General features: G+C 40.1%; 1 protein-coding gene across 30 annotated transcripts in view; it reads left to right on the top strand.

Moving 5' to 3' along the window:
• Positions 1–20,705, top strand: part of MPDZ (multiple PDZ domain crumbs cell polarity complex component) — a 137,338-nt gene that overhangs the window by 63,975 nt on the left and 52,658 nt on the right. For 16 of the 30 annotated variants that reach the window (XM_038402215.2, XM_038402200.2, XM_038402202.2 and 13 more), the window contains 5 exons: positions 3,861–4,145; positions 5,233–5,359; positions 9,937–10,135; positions 14,413–14,454; positions 19,190–19,294. In XM_038402215.2, the coding sequence (XP_038258143.1) occupies positions 3,861–4,145; positions 5,233–5,359; positions 9,937–10,135; positions 14,413–14,454; positions 19,190–19,294 (758 nt within the window). The remainder of the gene's footprint in view (positions 1–3,860; positions 4,146–5,232; positions 5,360–9,936; positions 10,136–14,412; positions 14,455–19,189; positions 19,295–20,705) is intronic. The other 14 variants (XM_038402211.2, XM_043514328.1, XM_038402204.2 and 11 more) reach the window with 2 other exon arrangements.

The raw sequence follows: 20,705 nt of genomic DNA, 5'->3' as shown, positions 1-20,705 counted from the left end.
ATTGTTATTACATTTCAGAGCATATTAAAGACTGGCTACATAAATGGCTGTACACAGAAAAATTGCATTCTATTACAGGTACAATAGTTTAGGCATGAAAGCAAAAGTTACTCTCATTTTCTGCATATCTTTAATAGGGTGTAGTTAGAATTATGTTAATTTACTATGTTCCTGAGACAATGATGCTGTAATTAATTGCTGATTAAGATTCCATTAGCAGTTAAACTCAGTTAATCTGCAAAGAACAAGTTCCTAAGAAATATAAAAAATATTTATTTTTTGTGCCACTCACATACCCATATTGAATTCTTTTTGTATATTGATGGTCCCTTTTTTTTTTTGTTTCTCCCAGTCCTTGCTTTTTCTCTGTTGGAAAACTATTAATTTTTTTTAGCCAGGACTTTTCCAGCGTGTTTCTTCAAGTATTTGAGGTAGATCTGTCATCATCTTGCGGGCAACACCATGTAGTTTTCTTGGATGGTTTGCAGTATGTAATCTTGAATAGAGCAGCTGCTGCATCTTCCTGCACACCTGAGACTCAGTGGCTGGCTTTATCCTTTCTGGAATGTGTTCAGTCTTTACTATCCATGGGACTGAAAGCTGAGTTCATCTCCTAATGGAATCTCCTAATCCACAGTAGAGCGTACCTTTGCTCTGCCAATGGGACAGATTGTATTGTTTAACTTAGTAATTGTTACTTAAAGGGATTATGCACTATGCATGCTGAGAAACATACATTTTACAGGACGAAGGCTGATATTACAGAATGTACAGTGCTGGGACTCCCTGAAGTCAGGTTTTTTCAGCATTTTTAAAGGCTGTTTTTATTTGAGCTTTTACAATTTATGGGTCTGATTCTCCACTGCCTGGCTCCTTGTGCAGCTATTTACATCAGTGCACAATGGGTATAAAATGTTAATATTCTAATCTGATAGCACTTTCAACTCTCTGCAAAAATGTAAACAACTACACATGGTGTAAGGCAGTGGAGAAACTAGTGTTAACAAGACCTCTGAAACAAGTGGCTGATGCAGTGTAACCCCAAGAAGCGTGTGTTATAGGTATTACGAGAAACACAGTGAAACTGGATGTATCTAGCCATTTGGAAAGTGCATCTCATATGAAAGGTCACTGGAATACAGGCTTTTGAGTGCTTTATTGTTTTCAAAATAACTGAAGAAAAATGTTTTAAATCAAATAATCAGATGCATTTTCCTCAAATAAATAAAATATAAGTTGCAAATTTTAAAGCGTTGACCTACTGTTACAGAGTAGCAAAAAATGTGGGGAGTGGCATGAGTTTAATTCATTTGTAACTGCATGTGCCCTAAAATACAGAACCTAAAGTTTTTCAGGCAGCAGAAATAGCATCATCAGGAGAATAAACGGACCATGTCTGATGTAGCTTTCCCATCCTTGTACCATGAAATGAGCCATATCTGTACCATGCATTGAAGTCAATGACAGTTTAAAAGAAGTTGCTTCTTTCTTCCTGAAGACCATGTGAATTCTCAGATTTTGTGTTAAAACTTACAGCATTCTCTTGCAGTTTTATTTTTATATATATATATATATATATATATATATATATATATATATATATATAAAGGAGGAGAATCCCTGAACTGATATATGATAGCTACACTCAGCCACCTATCCAATGCCCACCCATATGTCCATGCATGGCTTTGCTTTTCAGTGTAGTAGATACATGGAAGGGAGAAAAAGGTAGATATGAACAAAGAAACTATTTCAGAAGACGGTCATCAAAACTGTCTGGATAGTCATCAAAACAGGCCCACATTTGAGTATTCCATCTAAGTTACATTTGAAGAGATAAAAGCCTAAATCCTTCTAATCAACATGGTGCAATAAAAATAAAATCACCTCCTACCATTTATAGAACAGAACACAGGAATCCTAATCTATTTAGTCATCATCAGCATGCTTGAAAGACAGCTGCCATTCCTACCTTTAACACTCTGTTTACTCTGAAAGGGATTGATCCAGCTCCCGTTGAAATCAATGAAAAATAACTTTCACTGACATCAATGAGAACTGATGCCTTCACATCTGCTGTACTGCTTGTGTATTTGCTCACACTTGGTGATGGGACTAGGAGCAAGCAGAACATCATAAAAAGCCAGTGAAAATAAATTTTAATGCCTTCTGATGTAAAATATCACAAAACACTACTGCTTGCTGTGCACTTTGTGTCATATATAAAATGAATGATATTTGAGAGAGGAATGGGGATATTGTGAGAGCAGTGTAGGAGAATTAATGGACAGGAGAGTTCTTTTAACTATTGAAATATGTTGAAGTAAAGAGATGGAATAAGAGAAAATAGCGCACTACTTCTGATGGTGAAGGAAAATGCTTTAATGACTTTGATACATTGTTTAACAGTAGTTAGTAGCCTGCATTTTTGAAAAATAACTAGGGACTTTGCATGCCAGTTCACAACTGTAAAGGGCCTGATTTTCAGCAAGCGCTAAAACCAGGCCCTTTAAGGTGTCGTAAACTGTGTATCCAAAAATCAAGATCCCCTAAACCACTAGTCAGGTTTAAAATTTTAAACCTATCTTGTATTAAAGATTTACTGTAGTAATGCAGCCCAGGTCAGTGAAATTTGGAGTAAATGCTGCTTCACCTCTCTTTTAAATAAAAATATGGATTATCAAAGAAAGCTTGGCAAACTTGAAAACATCCACACTTGTTTGTTCAGCATTGGGTCTTCTGGTCTTTTATATTCTCCGTCCATCTACTGCAAGCATGCCCTGTTGCAGGACAAGCATATAAATATTGATGTAGAAAATCTCTAGAGCTATGCCAGTTTCTACCAGCTGAGGATCTGGCCTGTAAATGTTTTCTGCCATAAATATGTTAATAGTAGAAAAAATGCAACAAAAGAAGAAAATGTTTATAAAAGAAAATCTTGTGATAGTAAAATGACTGTCAGTGATCTGTGAAGACACTATATTGTATTTGATAACAAGTAGTTGTACTTAAGAGTTCAAAAAGCTTTAGCTTCGGTTTAACATATTTAGCATAAAATATGCATTTTAACAATACTGTATATAGGGCCCTACCAAATTCACAGTCCATTTTAGTCAATTTCACAGTCATAGAAATTTTAAAAACCTTAAATGTCATGTTTTCAGCTATTTCAACTGAAATTTCATGGTGTTGTCATTGTAGGGGCCCTGACCCAAAAAAGAGTTGGGGGAAAGGTTATTGTAGCGGGGAGTTGCGGTACTGCTACTCCCTTACTCCTGCACTGCTGCTTCCGGCAGGCTGCTGGCCGGGAGCCCAGCTCTGCAGGCAGAGCCGACGTCAGCAGCAGTGCAGAAGTAAGGATGACATAGTATGGTATTTGCCACCCTTATTTCTGCGCAGCTGCCGGCAGAGCTGGGCCCTCAGTCAGCAGCCACCACTGTCCGGCCGTCCAGCTCTGAAGGCAGCAGTGCAGGAGTAAGGGTGGCATGGTATGGTATCACCACCCTTACTTCTGCGCTGCTGCTGGCGGATGCTGCCTTCAGAGCTGGGCAACCAGCCAACAGCCACCGCTCTCTGGCTGCCCAGCTCTAAAGGCAGCACAGAAGTAAGGGTGACAAAACATAAAATAACTTTGCAACTCCCTAAAATTACCTTGCAACCCCCCTGCAACTGCCTTTTGGGTCTGGACTCCCAATTTGAGAAATGATGGTCTCCCCTGTAAAATCTGTATGGTATAGGGTAAACGAACACAAGACCAGATTTCACAGCCCGTGACGCTTTTTTGTGGCCGTTAATTTGTGGCCTAACTATATAAGATCATGAATTTTTTTTTATTCACTATTCCTGATTCTGTTTAACAGGGTGTCAGTGAAGATTCCTCAAATGCCTCAACTGATTTCCAACCATCCAACAAGAATCTATACAACGTGGATCTAATCCAGGGTGTGGGAGAGAACCAATCCTTAGAGGACACGAGCATGATACCTGCTGGTGGTGTTTCCAAAAAGGGTCCTCTGTCTTCAGATGTTTCTGAGAAACACGCTGAATATGAAAACATAGCTGCTTGGATGGAACCTCAGATGTCAGCCGAAGTTGTACAAAATACAAACTCTGCTATCACAGTGCACCCTGACCTTACTGGAAAAGTAAAGATCCTATTGTATGGCTTTTATACAGAGACTATTATTTACATGCCATGGTCATTGTGAAAAATCAACATTTGCTCACAGCTACTTCCTGGTGAACATAAAGTTATTTCTGGGAGTCAACTGTGATATCTCATAGCTGGATTGTGACTTTAGGCACAAGCCAGAGTAAAGACTACCAAGCCAGAGCAAGGACTACCAGCCCAGGAGTAGCCCTGTCAGGTGGTGTGGCTGAGAGATACATCCCTGAGTCACAGTTCTTTGTCTGTGCCCTCCTTGCTCTGCGGGAATGGAGGAGCTAGTAAAGGAATTCATTGCTGGCCTATACCAGCAATAAATCACTACCACACAGGCTGGGCAAATAGGGGAACTGGAGCAAAGGCTTTAGCCATACTAACCCGCTTTTTCTGTATGCCTCAGCTCAAGGGTAGTGCATGAGATGTGAAAAGGGAGTTCTCGCATCTGACCGCCTCATATGAACACATAGTACAGTTCACAAACAAGCTTAGATACTACTCTGTGCAAACTATTAGGTTTTTAATGACAACCACTATGATGTATATTTTCTTTCTATTGGCTCAGTATGATTTTCATTTAAAAAAATAAATAAATTGCAATTTCTTATTAAATTAGCTGTTGTTATCAGACGTGCCAAACCTTGGGGAAAAAACATAAATTGGGCTTGTTTTTGGCTTAATTGGCTTGTAAGTTGCTTGTTGACTAGTTTTTGGCTTGTAGCTTGTTGCTTCCTTTTGATCAGCTCGCCCGGCAAGCAGGGGGGAGAGAGTCAGGGGTGCACAGTGGGCCCACCACAGTCCCAGACTGTATGCCGAGGGGATCTAGTCACATTGAGTGTTGAGGTTCTTAGGCGTTGACTTGTTTTGGCCTTGTTTTGAAATAGGATTAGCTTGATTTTTGGCTTATTGTGAAAGTCGGGGTGCTTACTTACCACGTGAAAGTTGGCAACTGTGGTTGTTATTCTTAAAGCTTGGCTTATTGTCAAATATTTGTGATTTTTACATCCTATTAAGTTCAGTCATATTTTGAACTTGCTGTTTTGAATTGAAATGTTTTTTCTTTGTATTAGGATGCCGTGAATTTAATGGAAAAGAGCTACCTGACATCTACTGCTGAGGGAAGTTCCACAATCCAAAATACACCCAAAAACATGCATGAGAAGACTATCACTATTGCAAAAGGCAATTCAAGTCTAGGTAGAGTATCTGATCGTTGGTGTGATTGCTCTTTCTCGGCTAATATTTCCCTGTCTGTATGGCCTATTGTCTTCACGGTTTTCAGCCTATTCCAGTTACTTCTAAAGATCTTCACTGTAGTATAGTAGATGTACACTTGCCTTTATATTCAGTCCTCTCCTGGCATCAGTTCATTGATAGTTGTGAGAGCAGGTGTTGCCTCATCAGTCAGTTAAGCTCCAATAATAATATAAAAATCAACAATAAAAAAAAAAAAGCAAAGTGCTTGATAGTCCAACCAAATATATTTTCTTCTAATAAATCAAAAAATGGAGGAACTTCTACACTGAAATGTTTTGTAAAAAAATCTAATACTTTTAATATTTTTCTTCATTACCATCATCGTTTATATTAACTGATTTAATTGGCTATCAGAGGGTTGAGGAGTTCTGCACTGGAGCATGAAAAGGACTTTGGTCAAAGGACTCTGGGCCAGATTTGCAAGGGTATTTAGGCACCTAAGCATACAGATAGTTATCTAGGGGGATTTTCAACAGAGCCTAAGCAGGTTGAGCACCTAACTCCTATTGATTTTCATTTGACTTCTGTTTTCATCTTTAGGTGTCTAAATACATTTGAAAAAGTTGCCCTTTGTCTCTTTAGTGGATAATACTTTTGAGTTCAAAGACTCAATAATAGTTAGACCTTATTGCAGACTTTATGGTCTAACGTTTATCTGAGATGTGTAATTCCTAAGCTTACTGACCGCACCCACAGTATGACTAGACAGTATTGCGTGCACAGGCTCAGTTGACAAGTTGAAACATTTTGGGCTAGATTGTATCCTGCCCTTCAGTGGCCCTGCAGTGGGGAATAGACAGTAATAGCTCCCTGCTCCATTTGGTATGGCCTGTATAAGGGCCATCTCAGCCCCTGCACCTGGGTATGCGGGGACTACAGCCAACATGGCCATTCCCTGGAAACAACTCCAGCAGAAAAGAGGTGGAGCTCCATCCCCTCCACTCTCCCCACCCCCCATGTATTGGCCAACAAAGCTATCTGGCTGGTTGTATGGAGAGGGATGTAGGCTGCCCCCCCTTAAAAGTTGTGGAAAATTATTCCCTTTACAGTGCATCTAGTCAATCGCAGGAGGCACTGCACCACTCTGAGACAGAATGCCTCATGGTGTTCCACATTGGGCAGTGCAGCTCTGGACTGCCCTCAAAGTAGGGCACATAGTAGCCCTGTGTAGTCATTTCCTTCTAGTTAGCTAAATAGCTAACAGTCATATATTGATGGCTGAAGCATGTAAGGGGAGCCCTGGCCTGCCTTCTTTCTGCTGTACTCCCAGGAGAGGTGTATCTTGACAGCTGTCCCTTCAAATGCAGATGGTATGATTCTAGATATCCCTTTCCCAAGGTGTACAAAGATGGATGGGGAGCTCTTACACTCCCTGCTCCCCACTATGTAGCTGGAGATCACAATATAGTCCAAAGTCCAGCCTTTGCCAAGAATACCTAAGCACTCCATACTGTAGGTATGTACAGTCCACATGTACTGTAGGTGCAGTGAGTAGGGTCAGTAAGTTGCATGTCTAGTGTATCAGTGAAACGTAAACATAAGAACACCCAATTGTATGTAGTGTATTTATATGTAGTCCAAAGTTAAATTGCAAAAAGCTGGAATTGCTTAGTCGTAGTACGTATGATATAATGTGAAAATAAAATAATCTAGCTTTTGGCTGTCCCCTCCCCCTTCCCCTTGCAGCCCCTTCTTGTTCTGGACTCTTGTGCTGCTGGGGCCTGATCAATGTTTTGCACACATGGCTGCACTGCTTTTAACTTTCACTTTTTTAAAGGAGCTAAATCAAGGGCTGTATCATGGTGTTGAAAGCTGCAGCTGTGTCAATTATTTCAGTTGAGAACTGGCATTTTGTTTCTTTAAATGGCATCGGTCATGGCTTCATACTCAGACAGAACACTGTTAGCTTGTGGTTTAATTAAAAAGCCTATGTTGGGAGGTTCAGATATAATGAAAGGTAAAGTGTCATTACTCTGGTAATATATTAGTGAAAGCTGTTGATGCACAAGCAGTGACATTTATTTTTTTTCTTTGCTTGTTCTTCTGAAGTCATGGATGTGACCTCAGACTTGCAAGTAAAGTTTAATATTGATGTGATCTCACAGGCAGTGGGCCAAATTTGTCATTGATATCATTGTGTTGATTACAGTGGAGCTGTGCCCATTTACCCAAGGGAGAAACTGGGTTCATAATCTGGAGAGATATTTTGGTTGGCCCCCGGGAAACGGGTAATGCCCACAGAAAGGAACACACATGCTGCCTGTGTTCTGGCTAAGTGCAACTCAACATAGAACTACATGTTCATTCTGTTTCCACTACGAATAACGCATGCAAGTGGATCTGCCCAGAGATTATTGCTGGATGAGGGAGTGTATGAGAATAAACATATGGATGATGCCCCCAGATCATGCTGGCCATCTATCATGTGTGCAGCATTTGCTTTGGACATAACTAACCTATGTGGCAGAATAAAGGCAGCTGACTTCTGTCCTGTACTCCATTACTAGCCATGGGGTAGAAGAATTTATGAAAATGGAAAGCATCCTTTCCTCTGGGTGATTTACAGTAGATTAAAATACATATGTACATGTTCATTGAGACAATCAGAGAACTTGCCCAGAGCTCAAAATACCTGCCAAACGTGAGCCCCCTACCCCAAATAACCTTGTGTCCTTCCATCTATTTTATTATTAAATGCCCTGAAAAAGAGATGAGCTTTGCAGTGTGCCTGGGAGGTTAATAAATCTGGGCCCTGGCATGCCAAAGCAAGGAAGACCATTCCAGAGTTCAGGGCAATGCCCTGCTAGCAGCAGCCCCCTGCTTCAACTCAGGAGGCTCCAACTCAGTAGCCTCCATTGATCTCAACTGCAAATGGGGAGAGAGGTGGTTTCATGTAATCGGGAGCCACTTAATAAGAGCTTTATAGTTTCTGGCATGAGTCCATGCATAGGATAAGCCAGTATTTGGCCTATTGTTACTTGTTTTTTTAAATCATTACAACATTTCCCCCTTTCAAAATGTGTTTCTCACTTTTTGTTTGTGAGTGTGAAAGAACCTTTATGGTGGTGCTTATAGGTGCCCAGTTTTGTTTACCTCATCTTTTATGCCTATTTTCAAAAGCTCTATGGGTGTAAGCAGGCTGAGTATAACCTTAATGAGCGTTCCAAGGTCTTGGTGTGCTGGACAAAATTTTCAGAATTTGGGTGCTAGCTCCTATATCTACATTTAGGCCCCCTACATAAACTTGGCTTGCTTTGCAGAAGCAATGAGTTCCTTTAGTTCCCACTAAAGTCGGTGGGAGCTGTGGGTAGTCAGAACTCTACAAATCAGGTCATTGTTATTTAGGAGACTAAACATGGATTTAAGAGCCTAACTTTAGGTGCTTATGTTTGAAATATTTGGCCTTGGTGTTAACTGGCACACTTTGTGGCACTCTTACTAGAGAGAATAAAGACAGACTTGGTTAAGGAGATAGTATTAACCTCCCACCCCTAGAGGTTCATTGGCAGTGCTGAGTAGAGGAGCTTGACCTGCTGTCGTACAGGTAACTTTCTTTTGCCTGTTCTGTAGATTATTAGAGAAAGACAGCTCTGGAGAATGACAGTCAGGTACTTTTCACGAGCACTATATGTGCTCAAAAATAAAAAATGAAAAAACTCATATTTAAAAATACCCGAACACATAAACATATTTGAAATCCTTGAAATCCAGTGAGTATGAGTCAGAATCAACCAAAATAGTGAGCAGCATCTGTCTTTCCTACTTCCTGTAGTGAAAGGAAGATGTAAACCAGGATTGACTGTAATTGTAGGCTTATAAGGTATTGCGTGACCTAGCTAAAGTGTATATAACTGACATATGATCTCTCTCTCAACAGAACACGCTCTAACCTAAATCATAAGGCACTACTTGATCCAGTGTCCATTGCAATCAATGGGAAGATGCCCATGAACTTCAATGGACATTGGATCAGGCATTCTGTACGCACCAAGAATATGTTGCTCAGCAATAGGTGTATTGACTTTTCTGTTCCTATTTATTGATCCTGACTTTGTTTCAAACCTCAGGATTTTTCTGTTTTTGTTTTTGAAAAACCCTCTCTAATATAATTAAAATAAATAAAATTAATTTTACCATCTAAGACTGATCTAGCTGATCATGTTTAGAAGCAATTTATCTCTCTCTCACTCAAGCTCTTTTTATTTTTCTTTCTCTCTGTTTTAAATACCACTTCAGTTACATTTTTCTTTTGGTATGAAAGTTCAAAAATAATGTCTTTGTCTAGGGGCTGTGACTGCTGTTCCTGCCCACAGGCTGGATTAGCATCTTTGGGCCTGTAGAGTGCATTGAATCCTGTTCACCAGACCCAGATTTAGGGGGTGGAATTCACATCTCCTGCATCTGCATACTCCATTATGGCTCAGTGCAGGTGGAGTGTATTTCACCTTATACACTGTGTTTCTTATTTATATACGTATATTTATATAACAATCTGCTCCGTGCCTGTCTTATAATAGGTATGACAGTAAGTTCCAATAAAGATGGCTCGGGAATGATGGTCCGCAGCATCATCCATGGTGGTTCCATAAGTCGTGATGGACGAGTCGGTGTGGGGGATTGTATTCTGTCCATTAATGAAGAGACAACCACTAATTTAACCAATGCACAGGCCCGGGCTATGCTGAGGAGACATTCACTCATTGGATCTGATATAAAGTAGGTAAAGTGAGGGTAAGAGTTGTGGTGGGAAGGGACTTGCGATCAAGAAACATAGTGCAAGTCAATATTCTAATCAAGACAGGTTTTTGGGGAGTTTTTTGCTCCTGAAAATTAAAGTCATCTTTAAATTGGGGCTTTATATAATTGAAAGTTGAAATCATTTGTGAACGGTTTTGTGTGTTTCCTTTGGTGCTATTATCATTGCTCTGCTTGTCTTTACTCGAGAACAAGGTAATCAAAATCTTTTAAAGAGCAACTTTCTCAAATCAGGTTTCAGAGTAGCAGCCGTGTTAGTCTGTATTCGCAAAAAAGAAAAGGAGTACTTGTGGCACCTTAGAGACTAACAAATTTATTTGAGCATAAGCTTTCATGAGCTACAGCTCACTTCATTGTATGCATCCGATGAAGTGAGCCGTAGCTCACGAAAGCTTATGCTCAAATAAATTTGTTAGTCTCTAAGGTGCCCAAGTACTCTTTTTTCTTTTTTTTCTCAAATCAGGCTCATTCAAGTCCCAACATTTCTATTTACCTCTGATTAGGGAGCTGCAACAATTTTCCACTTGCCATGTGGCTTTTTAAAAAAAACTTTTCATATCAAGAAAATAATAAGACTTTAGTTGGGGATTTGTGATTCTGAAATGTGAATTGTTCTTGCCATAGCACAAGTGATTTTGTTTGCAGAATATCTTTATAATGAGCTCATCTTTACTGGTTGCCAAACAGAAAGTATGACACATGATATTAATGCAGAAAAAGAATGTTGAAAGGATATTTTCAGTACATCTATGACAAAAGGCAGAAATACAGTACATCTTGTGAAGGCTTTTCCAGTTCTCTGTTGGTACATAAAAAGGAGCTACTATTGTAATAATAGCACTCCAAAGAACAGACTTTTTAGAATTTGCATGATTTAATACAGGGCTTGAAAAATCCACTTGCACGTGGAGAGTAAGTGGTCCCCGTTTTCCCCATCCCCCCATTGTATATTTTGTCAACTTCAGAATCTAAGCTTTCATATAAAATAAAATTATGTGTGTAGCTCTTATGGTTGTGGAGATAATCTTCCAAACATGAACCATCTGTAAAGGGATTCAGTGATGTCTTCCTGAGTCTGCGGAGAGCAAGCTCCAAAGCCTGTACTGCTGCTGCTTAGAGCTTTGCCAAGCTGATCAGTCTTGTTAGTTTTCTGAACCCTGTGGGCAGCGATGAAATTGACAAGCATCAGGCCAGTTTCACTTCAGCTCCTTTGTGGGGAGGAGGAGAAGAAAAGGCATTGTCTGTACTACAAAAGTACACTGGTTTGAATTGATTTAAAGCTCAGTCTCGCAAAATCAGTGCAAACCCCTATGTTGACACTTAAAGCCATGTTGATCTTTGCTTATATTGAATAAATTTAAATTGGTAATTTGTTGACATAAGCTAAATCAATGCAAGCAAAGGTTAAATCATTGTTAAATTGATTTGGTATGCTTCTCTAGTATAGACAAATCCTAAGAGGATATGTCTATGTAGCCCATGGCACCCAGCCTCCCAGACTGGGTTGTCAGACTCTGGCTCGCAGGGCTCATTCTACTGTGCTGCAAATAGCTTGTGTAGACAATGCTTTGAAGTTATGGCTTGTCCTCTGAAGCCCACCACCCTCCTAAGGCTTCAGAGCCTGAGCTGCAACATCGACACCGCTATTTTTAGCAGAGTTGTGAAATCCATACGTCTATCAACCTGTGCATTTCCTTTGCTATCATCAGCATTGCTCTGCCTGTCTTTACTCAAGAACAAGGTAAATAAAACCTTTTGAAGAGCAACTGGGACGCTTATGGCCACAGGTTGTGTAGACGTAAGCATAGCAGCCCCAGTAGCAGTAATTGGAGATATTCATGTGGAGTGGGGAAAGGGGGAGAGATTTAAGAGTTTTGAGAGAATGAGAAAGGGTTAGAGTAGCAGAGTCCCCTCCCCGTCTCCCCCCCACACACACTCCAGTCACAACAATCGGGAGGGGAGGGGAGGGATAGAGCAGTGTAGCCCTCCCACCTACCCTTGGATCAGAAAGATGAAACCAAAGGTAGACTGCTTCTTTCCACAGCAACTGAAGAGAACTGGGAGTATCACTAGCATTTGATAAGAAAGATGGACCCAATCATGGTCAAGGAGAGCACCCTGCTGGGAACCCCAGCACACTCCTTTTTCCCAGCATGGTGCTGGAGAAGAAAGCTTGCTTCTCATCTGGTTTTTGTCCTTGCACAGTGCAGGCTGCCCATTTTTGTCTGAATCTTTGGATAGTATGTTTAATCCAGTGATTGTTAGGTGTCCTAAATAAAATGTGGGGAAAATGGGTTTGTGAGCGGGCATGGGAGTAGAGGAGAGGGAAAGATTGATGGGATTAGAAAAGAGAAATTAACATAAAGATTTTGAGGGGAGAAGTGGAAAGGGGGGAAAGAACAGAAAATATATGACGGGGTAGAGAACATGTATAAAAAGGAGGAGAGAGAAAGAGAGAGAAGGAAAAGAGGAAACAATTACTTAAGACAATGCAGGAAAATACGCATCAGCATCTGTGGTAAGAAAGAAACTGGTGTAAAGGGAGAAAGGGAAACTAAGATATAAATAAGGCAAAATATACGGAAATACACAGTTTCTAAAAAGTAGTGAGCAAAAGGTTGACGATGTATTGCAATTAAATGTAGCACATAATGGTTGTATTGCTTTAATTGCAAAGGGCATGGTTTGGGACAGCTGTGGGTGCAGCTGTACCAGGATTTTTTTACCCTGGTTATTTCTTTGCAGTGTGGGAGGAGCAGACTTCAGCTTCTATAAGTACCATTGATACAGGTTAATTTTTGAAGATTTCTTCAGTAGGTTTTTAACTGGTAAATGTAGATTTTTAAATGAAAATTTAATGTTGTAGTCAGGGTGGTTGTTATTCTATCAGAGATTTGATGGATGTAGCAGTGTTCAGAAAATCTCAAAGAAACAGGGCATTTGTCATTATAATTCTGAATATGTAAAGTTTTCATTTGACATCTACAGTTATCTGTTAAAAACCTATTAATAAAACTTCACAAGTTGAAGCTTGCTCCCTCCACTGCAAAGAAATAACCAAATAAAAGGCCAAACCCTGCTGTGACTTCACTGGGAGTGTTGCAGGAGCAAGGACTGTGACATTTGGCTCTAAATGACTCTGGTTTTGCTCTTGCTCTTGTTACCCTCTTTTGTCAGTACAGCATCACTTCTCGTTCATTTTACACTGCCAAGAGCACTGTAAAGTGCCAGAAAAACACTGAATTACAGTATCACAAAAATACACCTGGATTTTTCTGCAAATGTCTGAACTGGAGAGCTCTGATTATGCAGAATTATAGCAATTTCTGATTGCTGAACAGGGTGCCTAACCTAGCCCATATCAGTCTGGAGGCCAATGAAAGTATTCTGCCCTGCCATGCAGGAGACCCTAGTGGTTCAATGCCCAGTCTTTCAGACTAACGGGTTAACAGTTGTGTGGGAGGCAGCATGCTTAGCCTGTGGGGAGAGGAATCAAATCATTCCCATCACAGTCCTGATTAACTTACAGCATATAGAGAGGGGGCTGCACTGTAGGGCCTCAAATGTGAAGTTGTTGAGGCATGGGTGGGGCTTAAATGAAACATTTCACTTACAAAGTTGCATATTTTATGGGGAACCTGATTTGTTGAAAAACCACCCAAAACATTTATACTGTGCACCTATTGCAGACTGCACCTTTGTTTTATTTTTACTCAAGGGTATTTGAGTTTCAGGAGTTCAAGACCAGCCAGTTTGAATTCCACGTTTCATTATTTTTTTGTGGAAAACCAGATGTGTGGCCTTGCCAGAATGCATTCTTTTTCACTTCTCACTCCACCTTGCCAGAGGCTCTTATATTTCTGTAATAATAGCCACGGATTTTTGCTCAGCAGCAGCTGCTAGTAACATCTGCCAGATAATTACTGAGCTGAATCAAAATTCACCTGCCTTAACCTAAAGTGTGTGGATGAATTCCTGATCAAGGAATAAAAGATTGATTGCAGTTCCATTTTTCCATGCTTGTTAATAATCACTGCTATAGACACCAATAAAGAGCAGATGCTTTCCGGGGGGAGGTGTAGATGGAATGTTGGTGGAAGAGGTAAAAATAAATAAATAAAATAAACAGAAACTCCAACTTTTAACTACATATGTATGCAACTCACATTCAGCCTGAGACACTGACATTTGTTAAGACCATTGTAAAAAGATGCTGCATCGTATGCTTCACATTCTAGATCTTCTCCAGCACCTGCTGATGATCAGGCCCCCTTTTATGTGTGAGTATCGGTGATTCAAAAGCTCATTATGGCTCTATGTTGCAACTTGTCTGTGAATCATTTCATGCTTTTATAACACCCAAAATGTCAGGGATGTATCCAGATATAGGTACAGTAAATATATATATGGCTTTTAAGCATGCAGATTGGAGCATACTTCCTCAGACTTCATTAAAAACACTGGTTTCTGAAAAATTGCTGATTTTTACTTTATTTTATTTCAGTCGTATTATCCATGTAGAATGTATCCTAATAGCTTGTGTGTAAGGGAACAATCATTGGAATTGATACATATGTGGATGTACTGATATCTGGATTAATCTCAGTGTCATATTTTCTTTGGCACTAATGTTTTATTTTCTCCACATGTAACAAAAAGGTTTGGTGTAGTTATAAAGTAAACTGTATGTTGACTCCAGTAACTTGTCCTGAATGTGTACATACTTCGTTACTCAGTTTGTTTCCTCTCTTAGTGTTTAAAGATTTTTGTGTGGCTGTTTGACCAAGCATGCGATGAATTTTCCTTTTGTACTGCATGTGGTGTTATGTTTACGAAATGTTTTTATATCTACACCATTTGGTGTTTCCATTGTCACTGCTTTCTTTGCAAAGTGTATGTTAAAAAATTTTTTTTACATCTCATCAGAAAGGAAATAGCAACATTTTCAATATAAAACTGACTATTATAAAGGAGAGGAAGTTATTAAACTTTGACATTTTAACCTCTTACAGATCAGAAATAAAATGCAACTATAATTCACTTGTTTACCCTTTTTTCTCTGATTTGTATGTTCTCCCTATCTCCCCACTCCCCTCCCCCCCCAGCGGTTTGTTTCACTTCTCCGTCCTTCTTCCTGACCACATTTTGGAGTAAGTTTTAAAGCTGGTGTCAGTTTCTCCTATGGATGAGCCTTTTCAATGTTGGAGTAGAACAATGTTATCTTTATTTCTGTGTCTCAGCACTAAGAACCACAGCGTTCCAGTGGCCCAATGCCTGGGAACCCTCAGAGTCCTAGGCCCCTGGTCACCGATGATTTGATCGTTCAAGGTACTGAGCAATTCCTGGAGGCACTGAGTGCCCCTAGCTCTCGCTGAAGATGGCAGTAAACATCTTGCAGAGACTAGCTCATCATCTGTCCCAAAGAGAGCAGCCCCAATAAAAGAGGGCTTTTAACAGAGCTTTCCTTTGTTAGGGCATTATACTGTATGTTCTGATGCAGAGCCTAATTCCCTACAATTTTGGTTATTCCACTAGATCTAGTTCTATAATTTCATTTGAGTAACATGGTGTAAATATAGGGAGAAAGGGGGAGAATGGTACTAACGTTACAGTAGAACCTAACTAATCGCAGGAATGACTGGGGAGCTGATTACAGATGACTGAATTTTGGAAATTGTTGACTTGCTAATCGAAGTAACCTCCCCACACAGAATACAACTTCATGTATGACAAGCATAACTTCATTTTTTATTCATGCTGATACTTTCTGGTGTACTTTCTGTAGCATATTTTGTAAAATAACTGAAGCCTTTATAATTGGCTACATAAAAAACAAATTCACAAATGGACACCTCTATCAAATCTTGGCTGAGAAGTGAGAAGAGAGAGGCAGATTTTGTGTGCAAATGATAGGGTGTGTGGATTAGGGCAGTTTAAATTAGCAAAGTTGTACTGTATTTATTTAAGTGCTAAGTGCATTCAAATTATGTGTTTGCTTTGGTATATTTACTGTAGACAGAGGATTGGTAAAACTTGAGCTGTTGGGTCCAGTTGTTTCTTCAGACACATGAGAATAGCTCCCACTGATTTAAATCAGTAGGATTTGTTTGTGCCTATCTCAGGGCAAAATTTGGACCATATTGTTTATATAAAACATTATAATGGAATTAATTAGGAAGTCTGGCTTACCATGTTCACATTTGCAAACATAATGATGAAGATAAGACACTTGTGAGACTTTTGTAGATGTGATCCCTTGAAACAATACACTGTTGTTGTTTTTTTTTCTTTTTAATCTGGTCTTTTAGGTCCTGATTCTTGGGTATGGATGAGCTCTTGGTGGAAGACTCCAGGGGAGACAAAGGTGGAATTATATCACCATGGCAGTCTCATGACCCTGGGGATCAGACCACCTGCAAGCACAATTTAGAGCAGCCTCCGGACTGTTTATGGTCCTGAATTTTTTATAGCAGATACCTTTTTAAAATATTTTGTTATGGTTTGCTGTTTATGTCTGCAATTAAGTGAAATTTGATTAATTTGAGTGAAGGGTGGAAATAACTAGATCAATAGATGCTTTTCTCTTGTTTAAATTACATTTTAATGTTTTCATGGCTTTTATAATGGCAGGAATTCTTATGAGCTAGCCTGCAAAAGTAGTAGTTGTGTTGCTGTGTCAGAGCAGCTTTAACTCTTTGTTCCCATTTATGACACTCAGAGCTGGAGAGGTGAGGTTGAGCGACAAGGGAGCTTATTTTAAAATGTGCAGAAACAAAGGGAACTTTGCAAAATAGTTTTATGAAAAGTTTGATTTGGTCTTTTTTTTCTATTTCAGAACCTAGGCCTGATAATATAGATGTGTTGTACTAGTGTATGTCCATTAGTGATGTCCAAGAATCCTCGAGATCTGTTCGCCATGGAAAAACATTTGTGAGAATCTTTAGTTTTTACATTTTGTGAAAAAATAGAAACATATACAGTAGAACCCCATTTATCTGAGCCTCCATATCTGTGTCTCTCTATTAACTATGCTACCACCTGCCTGGGGCTGACAGCAGCTTCGGGGTTGGGCAGCCAGCCTCCACCTCAGCTCTGGGCGGCTGGTGATTCAGTTAATAGGGCGAGCCGAATAATGGAGGCTCCGATAAACAGGGTTCTACTGTCTGTCAGTAAAACATTGTGTTCAAGCGGTACCTGTATATATTGTGACTAGGGAAATGAAAAGTTCAGCATTTCATTTTAATCATGGAAAAATGCAGATTTTTATGTAGTTTATTATCAGAGATTTTTTTTATCACATAAAACTAAGATTCCCAGTGATGTCCATTTCTTGAGGAAATGCAAGTAGCAGGCTCTGGCATTGCTCTGAAAGTTTTATATTAGCATTTTGTGTTTCAGAACTGAAAAGCAATCAGTAATTGGCACTAGTGTTTGAATGGGGGCATTTTCATGATGGCCCAGGCACAAAAGGCTATAGGTCTTAGGAAATAAAACCAAACAACATGGAGGGTGGGAAAACCTGGAATTTCAGCCAAAGGGAAACTATTTTATTAGAGAGGATTGAGTAGAAGAGGCATTATTTCTCCCTTCCCCAGTGGAAGCCCCTTGTGCATTTTTGAGACACTTTGATTGTGTGATGGGAAGTGGTGCATGCCTTGTCAGGAACAGTGGAGGGGGCTTTTCTTTGCCATCAATTTTAAACCCCAAAGCTGTAGGTTGACAGCATTGTTTTATGCAAGTTCCTTCTACAGTGCTCTTCCCTTTACTCCCTTATCGTGCAGTTGAAAACAAATGGGAGCACAAGATAAGGGATACTTTTGTGGAGTAGTGAAAAGGAATTGGGCTTCTATGCAGATACCCCAGCCCTGTACAGATACACTGAGTGTTACAGGATTTCCCTTCCCTTGGAAATCTCTTGGGATGTCTATGCATTTGCCAGGCTTGTCTCCATGCCCATTCTGTGGGGGAATAAATTGCCTTGCCTTTTCCACAACCAGATGATTGGCGGGGTAGACCTCAGTTTGAAACTAATAAGTTTTCTTATAGTGTAGGACAAGATCTGGACCAAAAGATTATTGTTTTCTGGAACTTTTAAGAGTTTTTGGGAAAAAAATGGGGGAAAACCCACTATTTTTTCTCTACTAAACGGTAGGAACAAAAGATGGTGATTCCCCAGGTTATTTAGGTTCTTGTCATATTCTCTGGAACTGTTCTTAAATACCCAGCTGCACAGAATGTTCTATCAGCATCATTCTCTTGTTTGACTATATTGGAATGATCCATTCTTTTAATTGGTAAGAATGCTGAAGGGCTTTTTGGAGTCCTCCCTGCCCCCATAAAGACACCATTGTCATTAGCACTGGCTTCAAAACGAGGAACCAATATTATTTTCCTGCACTCCCTTCCCCTCTACTGTTTTGCTGATGATGTGTCGTTCAGGCTCCTTCTTCTGTGTATGCATCACCCTCATGGCTGTCATTGCATCTACCTGCTATTCTTTTTCCGTTTTTAGAGTGTTTTCACAGGAACTGTGGAGAACAAAAATCAAATTCCAAACCTTGATGGAAATCATAAAAGCTAGTGTAAAATGTGTGTAAAACAAGCTTCCAGAAAGGGACAGTAGCGCTGCTGCACACCAGTCATGTTCTTCAGCATGTTGATGCCGAGGGCTTTTTGTTGTAAACCAGTCCTTCGGCAGGACAATCTTTGCCACGAGTGAACTGTACAACTTCCAGTATTAGAAATGAAAAATGGTGTGATGAGCACCAGATAGCTTGGTGAAGTGGACAGGAGCTAACATGACTACAGATGTGTAGTAATGTGACTGCTTAATTAGGGATATGGTTTGCGTCGTTGCAAATCATCCTTCCTTGTACCTGGGCTATATATTTCACATCAGTTTGATACTTGAGGTGGTCTGAAAAGGCTATCACTCAGTCTTTCCTTAGGTTACCTGAGGCATGACCCATGACTTCTGTTTTGCTTTTGTGTGTTTTGTTTTGTGTTTTATTGCAGGATTACATATGTGCCAGCAGAACATTTGGAAGAGTACAAAGCCAGTTTGGGACAACAACCAGAGGACACAACACCACTCAATCTCTTTTCTGCACATACTGTAAGGTGAATCAATATGTTCTCCTATTATCCTACTGTAAGAGCTCTTTGCTTTAACTCTTCCCATGCATGGACATCAGTATTGCAGACTTCTGCTCACAGAGAAATTTTTTTATGGCAAGGCAAAATATCAATATTTTTTCTTTATCATTATGGTAAAGCACTGGCAAGTAAAGCATTCTTCCAGTATTCTTGCCAGCAAGTTAAAGAAGTATGGACTGGATGAATGGACTGTAAGGTGGATAGAAACCTGGCTAGATCATCGGGCTCAACAGGTAGTGATCAATGGCTCCATGACTAGTTGGCACCCAGTGTCAAGTGGAGTACCCCAAGGGTCGGTCCTGGGGCTGGTTTTGTTCAATATCTTCATTAATATTAATATGGAGGATGGTGTGGATTGCACCCTCAGCAAGTTTGCAGATAACATTAAACTGGGAGGAGTGGTAAAATATGCTGGAGGGTAGGGATAGGATACAGAGGGACCTAGACAAATTAAAAGATTGGGCCAAAAGAAACCTGCTAAGATTCAACAATGACAAGTGCAGAGTCCTGCACTTGGGATGGAAGAATCTCATGCACTGCTACAGACTAGGGAATGAGTGGCTAGACAGCAGTTCTGCAGAAAAGGACCTAGGGGTTACAGTGGATGAGAAGCTGGATATGAATCAACAGTGTGCCCTTGTTGCCAAGAAGGCTAATGGCATTTTGGGATGTATAAGTAGGAGCATTGCCAGCAGATCGAGGGACATGATCATTCCCCTCTATTCGGCATTGGTGAGGCCTCATCTGGAGTACTGTGTCCAGTTTTGGGCCCCACACTACATGAAGGATGTGGAAAAATTACAGAGAGTCCAGCGGAGGGCAACAAAAATGATTCGGGGGCTGTAGCACATGACTTATGAGGAGAGACTGAGGGAACTGGGATTACTGCAGAAGAGAAGAATGAGGGGGGGGGGATTTGATAGCTGCTTTCAACTAACTGAAAGGGGGTTCCAAAGAGGATGGATCTAGACTGTTCTCCGTGGAGGCAGATGACAGAACAAGGAGTAATAGTCTCAGGTTGCAGTGTGGGAGTTTAGGTTGGATATTAGGAAACACTATTTCACTAGGAAGGTGGTGAAGCACTAGAATGGGTTACCTAGGGAGGTGGTGGAATCTCCTTCCTTAGAGGTTTTTAAGGTCAGGCTTGACAAAGTCCTTGCTGGGATGATTTAGTTGGGGATTGGTTCTGCTTTGAGCAGGGTGTTGGACTAGATGACCTCCCGAGTTCCTTTCCAACTCTGATATTCTGTGATTCTATAAGTAGATTTTTGTGCCTGGCTAGAAGTTTTCCATTACATTTTTGTAAAGCTAATATATATATGTCTAAAAATAGGTGAGTATACACCATTTGTATCCTATTCTAGTTAACTTCATC

This window comes from Dermochelys coriacea, chromosome 5, assembly GCF_009764565.3.
Source record: "Dermochelys coriacea isolate rDerCor1 chromosome 5, rDerCor1.pri.v4, whole genome shotgun sequence".
Taxonomy (NCBI): domain Eukaryota; kingdom Metazoa; phylum Chordata; order Testudines; family Dermochelyidae; genus Dermochelys; species Dermochelys coriacea.
The sequence above is the reverse complement of the archived record's forward strand: the minus strand, read 5'-3'. Positions and strand labels throughout refer to the sequence as shown.